The sequence below is a fragment of the Arachis duranensis genome, chromosome 9 (assembly GCF_000817695.3).
Source record: "Arachis duranensis cultivar V14167 chromosome 9, aradu.V14167.gnm2.J7QH, whole genome shotgun sequence".
In the NCBI taxonomy this organism is placed as follows: Eukaryota; Viridiplantae; Streptophyta; class Magnoliopsida; order Fabales; family Fabaceae; genus Arachis; species Arachis duranensis.
Window position 1 is genome coordinate 116,985,201 of NC_029780.3, and position 17,163 is coordinate 117,002,363.

Sequence of the window (17,163 nt, forward strand, 5' to 3'; positions counted from 1 at the left end):
ATTTTATGATTAGAAAATAGGAACTATATGTTACCTGTTTAAACTTTAATATTGTATTTTTTGTGTTAGATTACTTTAAATTAGTGTAGAATTTTTTATATGTTTGATTTCTTCTGTCACATGCTCCAGCCGACTAGGTATATTTATAGTGTCCGGAGGCAGCAGAACATGCATCTGCATGACAGGATTTTATCCTATCTGGAGAGGGCTAGTTTGTACCACCTGTCGAGGCTCAACGCCAGGTGGTTCTGGTTGGACGAGCCCTTAGTCAGTGCTTTCATTGAGAGGTGGCGTCCTGAGACGCATACATTTCATATGCCCTTTGGAGAGTGCACTATCATGCTGCAGGATGTAGCATACTAGCTAAGGCTGCCCATGGATGGTTTACCTGTATCCGGGTGTGATGAGTTTGGAAAACTCTAAATTAATATTTGTGATCACTAAACATTATTAATTATATTAATTATAAAATTATTAATGTGATTTTCATTTAACATATGTTAATTAATAATTTTGTGATGCAGGTTTATTATTGGGCCGAAGAAAAAATAAAATAAATGTTGCAAGCCCAAATCAAAATTTACATTCAGCCTTGATTGAATGTTTCTATACTATATGGCTGAATTGATTGTTATGTTACTTGGGCCAAATTGATCCATTATTGCTCCAAGCCCAAGTTAAACATATTTTGCTATAAACTCCAATGCATGATCCGAAAATAATTCATCAGGAAAGCAAATGTTGTTGTTTGCCTTATGCCTTCCAACGGATCTCAACTTTTGCCATATGATGGATTTCAAATTCACTCAATTTTCATTAATTGCATGGGAACTATGAGAGAGAAACTGTCATTGATTAGATGGCTTGACTTGATGAGGCATGCTACCTAAAAGCTAAGGGAAGTAAAAGTAAATCATTTTTCTTAATTAATGTATTAATATCCATTGTTTGCTTTTCTTTTCTTCTCTCTCTCTCTCTCTCTCTCTCTCTCTCTCTCTCTCTCTCTCACTTTCTTCATCTTGTTTCGGTCATTACCTAGCAACCATGGAAGCTACACATACCCACCGAAAAGAAGATGGAGCAAGCAACAAGACCATCTTAATGATTGCAAGAAAAAGAAAACATAAAGTATGCTGTGACTAAAATTCTCATTCACTTGTGGTAAGATATTGTGAAGAGATCTTGGCTCCTCCATACCAAAAATGAAAGTAAAGATCTTGGCCAACAAGGAGAAGATCCTTGGAGGGATGGTTTGTCTCTGACTCTGCTCAACCACCACAGGAAGTAGCTAGGGTGGCTACGTGATGGAAGAGGCAGAGATTGGAGCAGATAAAGCTATCATCATCATGAAGCATCAAGAGCCAGAAGTTCATATTGGAGAGCAAGCCAAGGATGGAGTGCTCGGATTGATGAAGAGTGATGACCAAGGAAGAACTAGAGGTATTTGCATGTTGGGTTTTGCTTGGGTTACCTCTTCTCTCTCTCTCTGGCCGAACCGGTTATGTGTGAAGGAAAAAAAGTTAAGCTTGGTTTTGTTTCAACTGTGGAAGCTTCCCCCTTCTATAAAAAGGGTGAATAGCCATGGTTTGATTTAAGGAGTTAGAAGTAAGCAGTGAGAGTGCAAGGCACAGGATTCTCATAGCTACCTAAGCTTACAGATTTTCTTCTCCTTCAGTGTATTCTGTTTAGTATTTTTCTGTTTAATTTTGTCATGTCTTGAGTCTCATGGAAAAAGACAAATAGTGAGATTTGTATGAAAAAGTCATAGAGCGGAAAAAGACAGGAGTGCAAAATTAAAAGAAAAAGCCATAGATGTCCTTAGAGTTCCTTTGTACATCTGTGTTGTGTTTCATGATTCTGTGGGAATCCCCTTGTAAGTTGGGTTAGCACTTTACAGTTTGTAATCAGGAAGATTATAGTGAAATTCCATCATTATTGTGATAGAGACTAGATGTAGGCTGCACTGCACTTAGCAGCTAAACCAGGATATATCTGGGTATAATTTTCTCTCTCTTCTACTCCATTTCTGTTTCTATTGCACAGGAGCTAAAACAAAAAAATTATCTCGTGCCAAGTGACGAGACAAAAATAAAATTCTCATGGCTAGGGACGAGACAAAAATAAAAAAGTCTCCTCAAAGACCAGAAAGTGTAATTGATAGAAAAAAGGGGGCTAAGATTCAACCCCCTTCTCTTAGCCACTGAAAACCATCAGGGTGCCTTACAGATTTTGAGAAGCTTATGGAAGAAGACAAACTGGCGTGGGAGTGGTTTCAGGAACTGTTTGGCGAGCTTCCACCACAGAATAAGGTAAAGTAGTATACAGTCCACTTCACCTGGTTTCATGAGAGATTCAAGGTGCTGGCAGATGATGCTACGGAGGAGACTGTACGCATATATGCACGGGCTTATATTATGATGCTGCTTTCCACTCAATTGTTCGATGACAAGAGTGGAAATCAGGTTCATATATGGTAGTTGCCCTTTGTGGCGAGGCTTGATGATATGGGCAGTTATAGCTGGGGGTCGGCAGCGTTGGCCTGGCTATATCGTTGCATGTGTCGGGTGGCCAACAGAAACGTGACAAACTTGGCAGGCCCCTACAGCTACTGTAGTCATGGATTTTCTGGCGGTTTCCTAGCCTCAAGCCGCAGGAATTCGACACATATTCCTTCCCATTGGCTTCCAGGTATACATATCTATACAGTTAGACTTGAACTCTAACTTTTTTTATTATGGTTCTACCTGTTAACATTGTATAACATTGTATTCGTTCAGGTGGGCTACTTGCCGACATCCGACCGCAAGGAGGATAGAGTCGTCCAGTGTCGCCTAGCGTTGGACCGTTTAGGTGATCGAGATGTAAGTTTATTCATTTTGTTTCAATTTTTATGTTGTAATTAACTATATATTTGTTAGTTAATGGACTAATAAATGTATTTTGTCAACGTCTGTAAATTGTTTGGGAGCCTTATGCTTCGCTCAACGTGATGGTTGTTGTTCATCCAGAGATTCTCATAGATGAGCACAGTCGGTTATGGTGTGCATGTACTTGCTTGATATACTTCGCCGTCATTGAGTGCCACCAAGTGGATAGGGTGCTGCCATAGCTGGGTGGCATTCAGCACGAGTCTGAACCGGCCTCGAATATAGACTGGCTCCATGCCAAGGATGAGAGGGGTGGGGACAGATGGTTCCCGAGCTACTATCAGGTTTGGCACCTTAGTTGGCAGAACAGGGTTGATGCTATCCTGAATATCCCCCGGGTTCCTGATCCCAGGCCGTTCGCAGACTTTCTGCGATGGTGGTATAGAGTGCCCATAGGTTTCTGTCGTTGGATTCATTGATTGCCGATCCCAGGGCCGAGGAGATCAGTCAGGATGTTGTTCAGAGAGGGTCATCACAAGCGCCTTCTAGGGTTCCGATGCCGGACGTGCCTGATAACAGGCGCGTCGAGCGGTGACGACGCGTTGGTACCCGGGCTACAGACCAGAAGTGGCAATGGCTGGATGACGTGATTCAGGATGACAGATCTGGTGGCGACGGAGTCGGACATGCCAATCACCGTGTCCGACGTGGTGGTCCTCAGCGTTGGGGTGGTTCATCAGGGGTCGCATCTGGTGGTCCTTATGATAGACCCACTGAGCAGGCAGGGCCGAAGATCCAGGAGGTTCCTCTTACACATGTTTTGAGCTCCCAGATATACCATGAGATCCATGGACAGATGTATGATGACCTGGCGGGTCCGACTTTCACGATGGATATGGACCACGAGGTTGGGAATTCACAGTTCTATTCCGACTTTGCAGATCTCATCCGGGATGACGACCTTCCACATTTTCAGTAGCAGACCCCATAGGATCAGGTCCCGGAAACCCGGCCCCAGATGGACATTCCGCAGGGGTACCACCCAGATATGGAGGACATGCAGCAGTACCAGCCGCAAATCCCTGACCCTCATGGGTTCCAGCCTCAGTTTCATGTAAACCTGAATGAGCCTGCTGGCAGCCCGTATGACAGTTGGTTGGGCATGTGAAGGACGCCTCCATCTGCTTATGGCGTGGGCATGCCCGTCGATCCTCCAGCACAGCAGCGCCAGAGGCCAGCCATAGTGAGACAGGCCGCTCGATGTGGTACAGGGTCGCATCTTCTGGGCGCATTTGGACATGACTCTCACGAGGAGGATGAGGACAGGCAGGAGCTGTAGCTTACTATTTAATGTTTTCATTGATGATACCTATGTATGTCAAATTTGTCATGTAATTTTGTATTATATGTGTTTGTACTTAGTTTATTTCCATGGAATTAGGTGTGTGTTATGTATGTTTTTGTGAACTATATACTTACTTTATTTTATGTTTATGCAAACTGCTCACTAACGCATAAACCGTTAGACCTCTGTCGCGGTTTATGCACAATAGTCATTCATACGTAAATCGCGACACCTCTGTCGCGGTTTATGCATATTTCCTCTAGCACGTAATCTGCGAGACCCTTATAGCGGATTACGTGTATTCATAAACTGCGGGACCTCTGTCGCGGTTTACATAGATTATGGAAAAAAAAATGCATTTTGATATCCATTTTTCATTTAGCCAATTTTATGGTGCCTATCAATTGTTGCCTAACTTTTGCCTAATTTATCTTTTGTGGTAAGTTTTGAATTTTTAAAAATACTTTATTTTTATATTTTTTAAATTAAATATTAATTTTTAACCCTTTTTAGTAAATAGACACAACTTTTTAGACATCATAGCATTCACCTTTTTATTTTATGCATTCTGATAATAATAGATTCTACATTATTTATTATAGTAAATTGCCCTCTGATTTATTTGCATAAATAATAGAAATTTTTATTAGTTTTAATATTTTTTAATTTATAATTTTTAGCATATATTTTTAGAGCACAAAATAAATAAATTCTTTTAAAATCGATTCTCTCCTTCGTTGTAAATGGTGTTTCATTGGCACCAAGAATTTCTTAATATCATCAATAGACAGTGAAATTGAAACGTTATTGTTTTCATAGGAAGAGGAGCTTTTATTGTTTGTGTAAATTGGCAATCTCCCAAAAATGCAAGTGGTAAACTTTCTTTCAGCGTAACCTACGTGCGAATCAATGCAATTATTGTAACCCTTTTAAACACACAAATCAAGAGCACGCTTCGCAAGGAAATACGTTGGCTTTTGAATCTTCTTATTAAAGGTAGGAAAATTCTAATTATTAATTTTACATAAAATTATTTATATCTGAATATTTATTTTATTAAAATTGTACTTAATTTACTTAAAAATAGAGATAGAATAGAATAAAATTTAAATTTTTATGTTTAGATTTTATGGTGAAATTTAGTCATCATAAAAAATATCAACTTATATAAATAGTAGAAAAACTTTAGATGAACAATATTTTTTCTTGTTCTTGCATTGTATTATATTTGAATTAATATTAATAATTGTTTTCACACTAAAATAAAGTCTTAATTCTTAACATTCTCTTAAATTGTATGCATATAAATTGATGGATCAGCATTCAAATCTATATAGGTTACTTATACCTAGGTATATATTTTCTGTTTATTGGTTTGCAAAGTTTTGAAACTATCTGATATTTAATTCGAGTTTATTATATTTTAAACTTTTTTTATAGTTAATAGTTGGTCTATTTTTTTTTGTTTTTTTAAGGGTTTATCTAGGAATATGTTAAGATGCTTTTGATATATTTAATACATTAAAAATATAAAAAAATTATTTTTGTAATAAATAATATTAAAATATTTTATTTTATGGTATACTGAACCAATACCCTTAGGATACAAATAGCAAAATCCTACTTTTAATATATGTGCTAAGATTCATGCATTCTCGTAAAAATCCTATTAAAAATAGTAGTAATTTTTAGAATGCGTTTAGAAAGGAGATTGAAACTGAAACTAAATTAAATTTTTGTATTGTATTTGGTAAAAAATATATTGAATTAAGTTATGTCTCAATATTATGTTTTATTTAAAATAAATATAAAAATTAATAAATAAATTTAAAATTTAAAGAATTACACAAAAATATTTTGATAAAAAATATTATTAATTTTTTAATAATTATATTCAAAATTTCAATCCTTTATATTTTAATTTTTTAAAAATACCAAAAAAGCTAAAAATTTAAAAATAAAATTAAAATTTTAGTTTTAGTCATCACCAAATATAATACTAAATCTTAATTCCCTAACCCAACTCTACCTTAGTGATAGGTTTGTCATCTTGCATGGGGTTTTGTACATTTTTAATTCGCACTTCTAGAAGCATGATGCTGCTCGGACACTTTTCTGTCTTTCTCCTACCCTTTTTTTTTTCTGTAACTTAAAAAATCTAGAGAGGATATGTATACACATCTGAGAAAATTAAAATAGTTTATTGGGTCTGAACCCTAACTTAACGAACAAAATTCAAAAACTAACAACTCATTTTCGTTAGGTTACATAGCTTTAAGAATTTGACTAACAAAATGCGTCAAGACTTACAAAAATTAATAAAAGAATATTGATACAAATTTTATAATTTTAATACATTCAATGTTTATAAAATTTTAAAAATTTTAGTCTTTTAGTAAAGATAAAACTGTCTGCTTTTGAACATACCAGCACCTATATTGGCAAAGTCTCACTAAATTAAAAAAAAAAAAGTGTCCATGAAAGCAATACACAATATAAGCGAAGCATAAACACTCCTTACATATCAATATAGAGCCATCTGCTTGCAACCATAGATGCATTGAACAACCAATGGTCCCATTAATAATAATATATAATCGTCAAAGATCAAGTTAGTCTACATTATTGCATAGAAAAGATATACGATAAACGTATTGAATAAATTCTTGTAGTAGGGCCATTTTATTTTAACATTAAACATATGTAATGCTAATAATGGAGTAGTCTTTATAGATAGATAAGTACTCAAAATCTATGCAATTCATTGACCAACCAAAATTAAAGTTCTTTAATTATTGAATACCTTGATTTCATATTGTCATATAATAAGCCGTGTTATATAATATATAGCAAACTACTTGATTTTGAAGAAAGACATAGTCCTATGTTGAAGATTGATATTTGATAGAGCTAGGTACAGTGTGAAAACAAGTTACTTGGTGCGTAAGGTAGTGATGCAGTTGTGCAGTCTTGAATGGCGCGTGGGCACGTGCGGCATCGAAGTGGGTGTGTTGGGAAAACGCATCAAGCATATGTAATTGTGCACTGCACGGTGCAGCCTGGCTTCCCGCCCTAACACACGCGCGCGCCTCGTAACTAAATTCGGAGCTCCGGGATCCGACTTTAATGTGCGCAGCGCACAATCGGATGTTGAAATTTGTGAGGTTTCTTTCAACTATTATCCTATATTAACCAGTCACATTGTAAGAATTTAATTTAATTTTTTGATACATTTCGCATAAAACAGTTATATATATATATAANCATATATTAATATAATAATATTAAATTAAAAGAATTTTAGAATTAATAATTGTAATTTATAATGATTAACACTTTTAATCAACAATCTAATATTCTTAAGAATTTTGTTAATTTATGTCCTAAGAACGTAAGTTAAGCATATCATAAAAAAATATTTTATAAAAATTATTACAATTTTTTTATATTTTTAATATATTAAATACATCAAAAATATTAAAAAACTTTATTATTATATTTTTAAAATATACTCTTAAAACATAAATTAGTTAAATCTTATTTTTAATTCATTAACCTAACACCATATTTTTAACAAATATTTTTAAATATTATTAGCTAATAAATTCATTGTTGGCTTTGTAGCAATTCTGTTAAATTAAATAGCCAATAGATATTTGTTCATACCCTAGTCCAATACTAAAGTCCAGGTCCAAACTAAAAGCCCAATTCAAGGATTGACTCTCGTTCGATACCGACCTTCTCTCAAGAAGTCGGATCTAACCTCGACCTGCTCTAAGGAAGTCGGGAGTAAAGATTAGCTGACAGATAACACACATTTAAATAAGTAACTGTCCCTAAAATCTCTCAACCCACTTCCAGGAGTCATATCCCAACTTTTCTAAAATAAAGGGATGGTTATCCTCCTTAAAAGGTAAAACTACTCCAACGGTGATTATTGGTTCACCACTATAAATACACTGACACTCCTCAGGTATCTCTAAATTTCAATACTTTTAAACTTGTTTAGACCTTTGCTGACTTAGGCATCGGAGTGTCTTTGCAGGTATCACCTCCCATTCCCTCGCGCGTACACAAGTCGAACGGAAGCTCTCAGACGTAAACCTAGTTAAAGGGCTCCCTCTTTCAGGCGATTGGGCTAATCCAACGAGTTCAGTCCATCAGTCTCCGATTACCCATTATAACAATATTATTACTTTTTAATTCTGTTTAAAATATGAACTAATTATTAATAACTAAAAAAATTGATTCTCAATCTTTTCAGACTTATTTTTATTACTAGCTTGAAGATTATTATTTTAAATGAAAGTGAATTTGATTAAATCTCACGCAACCTATCAAAAGTAGCCTTTAGTTTAAATATGCTTTTATATCGTGCTAAGTATATATATTATAAAGTTTGTATTATTGGTGTTGGCTTACTCTTCTATTTTATTTTTACTTGTTGTATAGCTCTCTTTTGAACACAAACCATGAGTCAAGGATTAGTATTCTATCTACATTGAACACATACAGACTATGACCCATAACCTAAGACCATTATTTATGTTAAATTATTAAAAAAGATATATTTTAAAGTGAAAGCATATTTAATTAGATCCATGAATACAATTAAATGATTTTGTTTTCTTGATCTTGATGTAGTTATTGATTATTGTATTGGTTTGTTATTCCTGATTCTAATACATGACTTTTTTTATATATATAATTTTTCTTAGTTAAAATCTATCAAATTTTTAGTGGTAGAATAAAATAGCAACTCTCTAATAGATAAAAATTGTAAGATGCTTTTGGTATATATGAGACTAAAATCTTAAAACTTTATTTTATTTATACCTATTTATAAGTTTTTATAAAAAACAAATAAAATAGTATAATATTAATTTTATTTGCGTCAAGATTTAAATTGGTAAATAATCTTAAGATATTTATTTTATTAATTAAAGTAGTAATGAAATTACTATATACAAGTCGCATAATTTCTGCCCTACTGCCATTAGGGTAGGGAAAAGAAACACGAAAGACCAGCGGGCAGAGATTGAGTCTTCTTGGCAAAAAAGTCTGGACACTTATTCTGAACATTCCATGTCTTTGCTATGAGGATTTTGGTAACTCTTACGAGAGAAGTGTTTTCTAGGTGTTCCACATCATGCCACTGAATAAACTTAAAGGAATAAAATAGGTAAAGAAAATAAAATTTTTTTAACAACAAAATCACTTAATCCAAAAGATTAAGTTCTGATCGAATTGGTCGATTAAATCGGTCTAATTGAAAATCGACGATTTTTAATGGTCTAGTTTTATATCTTATGACGAAATCGACTAAAAACTATTAAATTGGTTAAGAATCGATTAATTAGATCAAATTAAAAACTGATCGATCATTCTTAAACAACGCTGTTTTGTTAAATTAAAAAAAAGTACTGAACACGTTCCCTATTTCCTTTCAACTCCCTCCTTCGTCCAATTGAGAAAAAAAAAAGTGACCATAGTTTCTTCGACGGTTCCACTACCACCGTCCATGGTTGTTCGCAATCGACTTCCCTGTTTGACCTGTCTCCAACCCACTTTTCGCTTTGTTTTGTCTCAGCTCAGCATCCATCCTCCCCACGACTTCACTGTTTGTGATACTTGCCATTGTCTGCCGCCTTCGTGTTGCTCGCCATCGTCTTGTCGTTGTCCTGTTCTCCATCATGCTCAACTGCTATTGAAGGTTAGTGGCAGTGCTAAGAATATTACGTTTTTCTTTTTATTATCTGTTTTAATTTCTAAAAGTGAAATTATTGATAAGATTATAGAAATTTTGTGTTATTGTTGAACTTATTGTTAAAAAAATAGCTTTGCTATGCTGCTGCTTTTTTTTTTATTTTGAATTTTTGGCTCTGCTATTTTTTTATTTTTGTTGATGATTTATTGATTTTAAGATTTTTGTTGATTATTTATTATTGTTTTTGAATTTTTATTGATGATTTATTTGATTTTTGGCTCTGTTGTGCTGCTGGTATTTTTGATTATGTTGATAAAAGCGATTATTTTTTACTGTGTGTTGATTTATTGATTTCAGTTATGGATGATTATTTCTTAAATGATTATTTGATTTCTGGTTCTACTCTATTACTGGCTTACTGCTGTTTTTTACTGTGTTGATAATTTATTGATTTCAGTTATGGATGATAGTATTAAACAAGAAGTAATTAACTACGGATAATAATACATCTATGGATGATAATTTGTCTGCCAATCCTCCTATATATTTTGAATGATATTGCTAATCTTAATCCTCCTAATTCTAACAATAGTCAGTCACAAGCTTCTTCTAGTTTACGAAAAAAAAAATAGATCTAACTTAAAAATATGTTGCTTTACAAATAGTGAATAGAAAGCCACAATATAAATATTTATTTTGTCTACAAATTTTTAATGGAGGCAAAATTCGCAGAATAAAAAAACATTTGACAAAGATTATTGGAGATGAGAAAAAATATCCTAAAGTTCCGTATGATGTGGAGAGACAAATAAAAAGTTTATTGAAAGAAATTCAGAACAATAAAAATAAAAGAAAAATAACTTTTAGTAAAGAGAGTGGTGATGAGATAAAAGATACAATTGATAAAGTAATAACTCAAGAAGAACTACAACGTACTTTGAGTCAGCAAGTGGTTGGAGACAATAAAAAAAAAAAGTCAAAGTCATTCCTTCTATATTTACATCAAAAATAATTAACTTTAAGAGCTCAACAAAATGTTAAAAGTGTTTTTTAAAACAAAGAAGAGATGTAGGAAGTTGATAAATAATTTGCTCAGTTAATTTTAAATTGTAAAATTCTCCTTAATACAGTTATTTCGTGATTTTGATACCATCATATATGATTTTAGTTGATAATATTTTATATAATATTTTAAATTTAGAATATATTTTAAAATTTATATTAGAATATTTAATTTTAGGATGTTTATTAGTTATAACTTTTTCTATTATTTTATTTTAAAATAATTTTTTTAATTAAACTATATACTTAGAATTGATTGAATCAATAAATAATTAAAACAGTTCAATAATCAATCTGATTCCCATAATCTTATATCTAGCATATAACACTTGATATCCATATAATTTTGGTTTAACAAATTAAGAATTAATTGACTGTAAATCGAAATTTTATTTAAGATTTGTTGCTAAATAATGGATGGCTCTAATATAGTTGTACTATCGTAGTAACATTTTACTTTCTTCTTTTGAATAAGGCGACATATGTCACCGTTACACATATACACCAAAATCAAGGGTGCAAATAGCATGACTCTTTTCAATAAGAAAGGCCACATGTAGCGAAGTATATGTGGCCACTTCAACACTAATTGAAGGAGTAAATGTAGCAAAATAATAAACAAAGGAACAAGTATACGGTTTTGGCCGCATTTATACCCTCAGCAAATTGCCACGTACCTCTAACTTCCATTACAAGCAAACTCCTTTTGCCAATTTAAAAATCACAAAAAATATCTTCAAACTTACACTACCAACTAAACTTCTACTAAATACATGCACATGCACAACTATTTATACCAAGATCCTCATGCCCCTCCTCTTCACCCCAACACCAATTTCGTCCTTTTCTCGATTTCATTGTCAATTACACAATGGGGATATCTTCAACCACCTTAGACACAAATTGGTGGGTGCTTATTACACTCTCAACCATAATAGGAACACATAATAACATGCTTAACAATCTAATCTTTGTAGCCTCAATTGCACTTCTCTCCATTGGAATTTTAGCATGGGCATTATTCCCAATGGGAGGAGTAGCTTGGCGAAACGGCCGGAACCAAATGGGCCCTGTCCCAATTCCAGGGCCCAAAGGGTTCCCAATCTTTGGTATCTTATTCAGCTTGAACCATGGCCTTCCACACCGAACCCTAGCTTCCATTGCTTCCACCCTCTCCGCTACACAACTCATGGCCTTCAGCTTAGGCTCTACACCTGCAGTTATCACCTCAAATCCTAACATGGCACGCGAAATCTTGAATTCGCCCCATTTTGCGGATCGTCCCATTAAAGATTCCGCAAAGAGCCTCATGTTCAGTCGAGCCATTGGGTTCGCACCCAACGGCTCATACTGGCGTTTACTTCGAAAGATTGCATCCATTCATCTCTTTTCTCCTAGGCGCATGGCGGCTCATGAGGCCGGTCGCAGGCATGATTGCGCAGCCATGTTGCAAGCCGTGGCTCACGAACAATCACAAAATGGGGTTGTTTTCCTAAGAAAACACCTCCAAGATGCGGCTCTTAACAACATTATGGGAACCGTCTTTGGAAAAAGATACAACATGGAAGAACAAAAGCAGAATAGCGATCAGCAAGTTGAGGAGCTTCGTGAGATGGTGAGGGAAGGGTTTGAGCTCTTAGGAGCTTTCAACTTGTGTGATTATGTTCCATGGATGAGGTTCTTCTACGACCCTTTTCACATCAAGGAACGGTGTTCCGCTCTTACTCCTCGCGTAAAGAGGTTTGTGAAGAGGGTTTTGGATGAACATCGATTGGGTCATCAGGACAAGAAGATTATTTCTGATGGATCAGACTTCGTGGATGTGCTGCTCTCGTTGGAAGGGGATGAAAAGCTCCAAGATGACGATATGATTGCGGTTTTATGGGTTTGTGTTCTTTAATTTGCATTATATACGGTACAAGGACTCTACGTAAAAGTTGATACCTGATAGTCATTAGATAATTTGACTGATTTGATTAAATTTTTATCTAACAGTTTTTAAGTATTAACTTTAAGTAAAATTGACTTCACCTAAGTTTTTATCACTATATATATTAATTATTATAATGACGTAGGAATTAAAGGTTGTTGACCATTGCATGCATGCACATGCATCTCATTAACACGTGTATCTTAGGAAAATGATTATAACCGTATTTTAGTTTAAAGTCTCAAAACATTAAGCATCCTTAGATCCCCTCCCTAGTTAGTGATACGCGAGTTTTGTTTGACGGAGATAGATTTAAAAAGTTAGTGCAGTTGTGTGGAAGGGTGATTTTAATTAAGACATAAATAGAGTGTTTTTTTTTCATGAAAATATTGAATTTTGACACGTGGCTAAATTTCGTGGGTGTCTTGTGATTGTCATAGGTTTTTGTGATGGATACAACATACTCTCACACAGCACGCAAAAACAAAAAGTGTCTGATGTTTTCTACAAAAGATTAGTTTACTTAATTTATCTTGTAAATTAATTAATTAACTAGCCATATTTTCTATCGGAAAAAGTATAGGAAAGTAATTTTTAGACAGTGTTTTTAAGAAAATTTAAAATTTATAATAAATAAATAATGATTTTCAAAAAATTAATTAATGTTGGTTGAAAAAATTTCCTCCTTAGCATTATTATTTATCACTACTCCCAGCATGACATTATTAAAAATTCGGTAACATATATACAATATACTATTGAATTTTGGAGTATATAATTTGTTTAAGAGTTATGGTATGTAATTAATGATTTTTTTAAATTATATGAACAATAATTAATTAAATAAAAATATATTATATTTTTAAATTATTTAATTAAATTTTAATATTAAAATAATTATTCATATACTTAGTAAAATAAACATCTAATATATTTATTATTTATATTATTTAATATTTTTATTGTTGTGTACTTTTTGTTTGTGTAATTATCTGCAGGAGATGATATTCCGTGGCACAGACACAACAGCACTTGTAACCGAATGGGTAATGGCAGAGCTTGTTTTGAACCAAGAAATTCAGGCTAGGCTTCGCAATGAGCTTCACAATTCTCTTGGGGACAAGAACAACATTACAGATGCTGACGTGGCAAAACTAACATATCTTGAGGCCATTGTGAAAGAGACTTTGCGATTGCACCCAATTGGTCCACTCCTTTCATGGGCCCGCTTGTCCACGTCAGATGTCCAGCTCAGCAATGGCATGGTGGTCCCATCGAACACCACAACAATGGTGAACATGTGGGCCATAACTCACGACCCCAACGTGTGGGAGGATCCATTGGAGTTTAAACCTGAGAGGTTTTTGAAGGCTCAAGGAGGCATTGACTTTGACATAAGGGGCGTTGACCTTAGGCTTGCACCGTTCGGTGCCGGCCGTAGGGTTTGCCCCGGCAAGAACCTTGGCCTTGCCACTGTCACCCTTTGGGTGGCTAAGTTGGTTCACCGGTTTGAATGGTTGCAAGACATGGCTAACCCTGTTGACCTAACAGAAGTGCTCAAGCTTTCTTGTGAAATGAAAACCCCTCTAAAAGTTGTGGCTATTCCAAGGGTTGGTTAATATTATAAATAAATATTGATAAAGATATACTCTTTTTATTTTATATTGACAGTTGTTTTAACTATTTTCTTTTGTATATTCGTATCTTTAACTTTGACCTACGAATATATAAAAGAAAAAAAAAAAAACACGACTGACGATATAAAAATGAGTGTTTTCACTAGGACTTATGCGTATTGTTGTGTAAAATATACCAATGTGAACTACTTCTAAATAAGTTGGCACTGCCTTCAAGGTTAGTTGAACAATGTGTGAGAGAATGTGAGATAGCTCTAGGTATATATCCTTTGATGTATTATATTGTAGTAGCAGTACTTATTATAACTTATGTATACCGTAAGCAATACATATAAATATACTTCTCCATCTGTTACTATACATATAATCTTGGACCTTGAAATAAAACGGTCTTTTGTTCCTTATTAACTTTCAATTAATAAAACGTGGTCAAATATGTATACTTTGTATGCGTGACCATGCAAAGTGTGGCACTTCATTTAATTAATTAAACCCTAAACATACTCCATGCATGTGCATGTGAATGCAACTTTGGTTTACCATGGAAAGTACATATTTAAGATAGATTTGAAGAGATAAAAAAGATAAAGCTAAATTTAAGATACTAAGTCCATGCATGTGTATCATAATAATGAACAAATATAAAATGAATATATATTCTGTTAAAGGTACAACTAAATATGTTAAAATATAGTTAGAAAGATCGTTGTTGGATATTGTGGAGTTTGTGAAATTATTGTATGGATGAATTTTATGCATCGAAATGATAGCGGAGCAACGCGTCAAGGTTTGGTCATTCATGGAAGCATGAGCTTTTTCGATGTGCAAGATTTTTCTAGCCATTCTAGCTAGTTAGCTAGCTACTTGCTAGGTCGGTTACTACCGGTAAGTAATTAACCTAACATTCTCATCCCTGTCTTCCACTAATAAATAAATATGAGTAATATGTGTTACAAACTTATTTATAATATTAAATGTTAATTATTATTATTATACGGAAAAAAATATATAGAAACTATTTTCTTATGAAAATAAGGTAAAAATTCGTGTACAGTCGATTTTAAGTGAAGTTAATAGTTGAGAGCCATTAGATGAAAATTTAATCAAATTAGTCAAATCATCTAACAGCTCTTAATTATCAACTTCACATGAAATCGACGACACCTAAGTTTTTACCAAAAAATAAAAGGTCAGTATTTTCGGTGCATAGTGGTAAGTGATCTCTACCTCCTACAGTCTAGTCACCAAAAAAAAAAAGACTCTAGAGTCTACGTATATGTGTTTCCTTAAAAGCTGCAAACAATAATGAACGGGCCTAGTTAACTGTTTCTTGGATACTATTTGTGTTATCCGGCTACAATTTCAACATAGTCGGTGCCAACAAATGATAACTAGCGGTGGAGGGCACCTTATTTATGTATTGCTGACTTCATTTCGAATTCCAAGTCAAATTGATCATGTTTGTTTAATTAATTGATCAACCACATTTCTTTGCCCATTTTATGCATTGATTCAGCGCCTCTGTTTCCTTTTCAAAACCCAGCAATCACGGTATGTTCTTTTCATATTTTTGAAACCAAAATTTTCGGTAGTTTTAGTTATTCTATTAAAATTAAGACTATATTTAGATTAGTTAATATTTATAAACCTTTCATAAAAGTGACTCTTATACTAGTAACGAAAAATTGAAACTCGAGTTTAACATTTTTTACCAACTAGTTCCACTTCCACTGCATTTATTTTGACCTAGCTAACAACTTTTGAAAATGTTTACAAATTGAACTCCAGAGAGGGGGAGAGGGGTAACGAAAATCCAAATTAAAGAGTTAGCCAAGCAACCATTATAAAAAGGAAGCTATTAACTCTTCCATGTAGGATTCAATTTTCCCACATTTTAAAAACACTTATGTTATTGGAGACTTAAAATACAAAAAATATGTGTGTACTTTTTACTAATAAAGTGATCGATTTTACGTATCATAAAATTTATCGATAATAAAATCTGTGTCAAAATTTTCAGCAATTTTTTTAATATAATTAAAAGATAAATAACAAGAAATTTATCTTTTATTTTGTTTCTAAGTTATTCTTCACAATATTCATAGCTGAAAAAGATATCTCAATTATAACAGTTGAAATAAAGAGAATTAATATCAAATGAATCAAAAAGAATAGTCACAAGAAAAACAAAAGGAAAAAGATAATCACAAAAAAAAGAATCCATTATTTAAAAAATATTAATAATAATAATTTTTTAATTTTTTTAATAATGTTACTTATTTTTAAAATATTAGATATTATTAATATTTATGTTAGATATTGAATTTTTATTTATATTAGACTAAATATTAAATAATTCTTTTAAAAATTTAAATCATACTTAATAACTTATTACTATTAATTTGAAAAGAAAAAATTAGAACCCAAGCCTCCATCGCCCCATATATCCGTTACCACTGTTGAATGATCTTAGAGGAGTTAGACTACCCCAACTTGTGTCTGTGTCGTTATAGTTTGTGGGCTTAAGTCTCGTTCAATTACCAAAAAAAAATAAAAAATAAAAATATATTGTACTCTTTTTTTTTGTTCAAAAAAAATTTTATGTTTATAGTTTA

General features: G+C 33.3%; 1 protein-coding gene across 1 annotated transcript; it reads left to right on the forward strand.

The window, feature by feature from the left end:
- The first annotated feature begins 11,845 nt into the window (after nucleotides 1-11,845).
- On the forward strand, nucleotides 11,846-14,530 carry LOC107467742 (cytochrome P450 78A7). Its single transcript, XM_016086917.3, has 2 exons — nucleotides 11,846-12,866; nucleotides 13,910-14,530. The coding sequence occupies exons 1-2, from the start codon at nucleotides 11,853-11,855 to the stop codon at nucleotides 14,528-14,530; spliced, it is 1,635 nt and encodes a 544-aa protein (XP_015942403.1). The 5' UTR covers nucleotides 11,846-11,852.
- The last annotated feature ends 2,633 nt before the right edge of the window (nucleotides 14,531-17,163 follow it).

Coding starts and splice junctions, on each gene's coding strand:
- LOC107467742 (XM_016086917.3), top strand. CDS start 11,853: ATGGGGATATCTTCAACCACCTTAGACACAAATTGGTGGGTGCTTATT. Junction 12,867..13,909: donor ATATGATTGCGGTTTTATGG/GTTTGTGTTCTT, acceptor AATTATCTGCAG/GAGATGATATTCCGTGGCAC.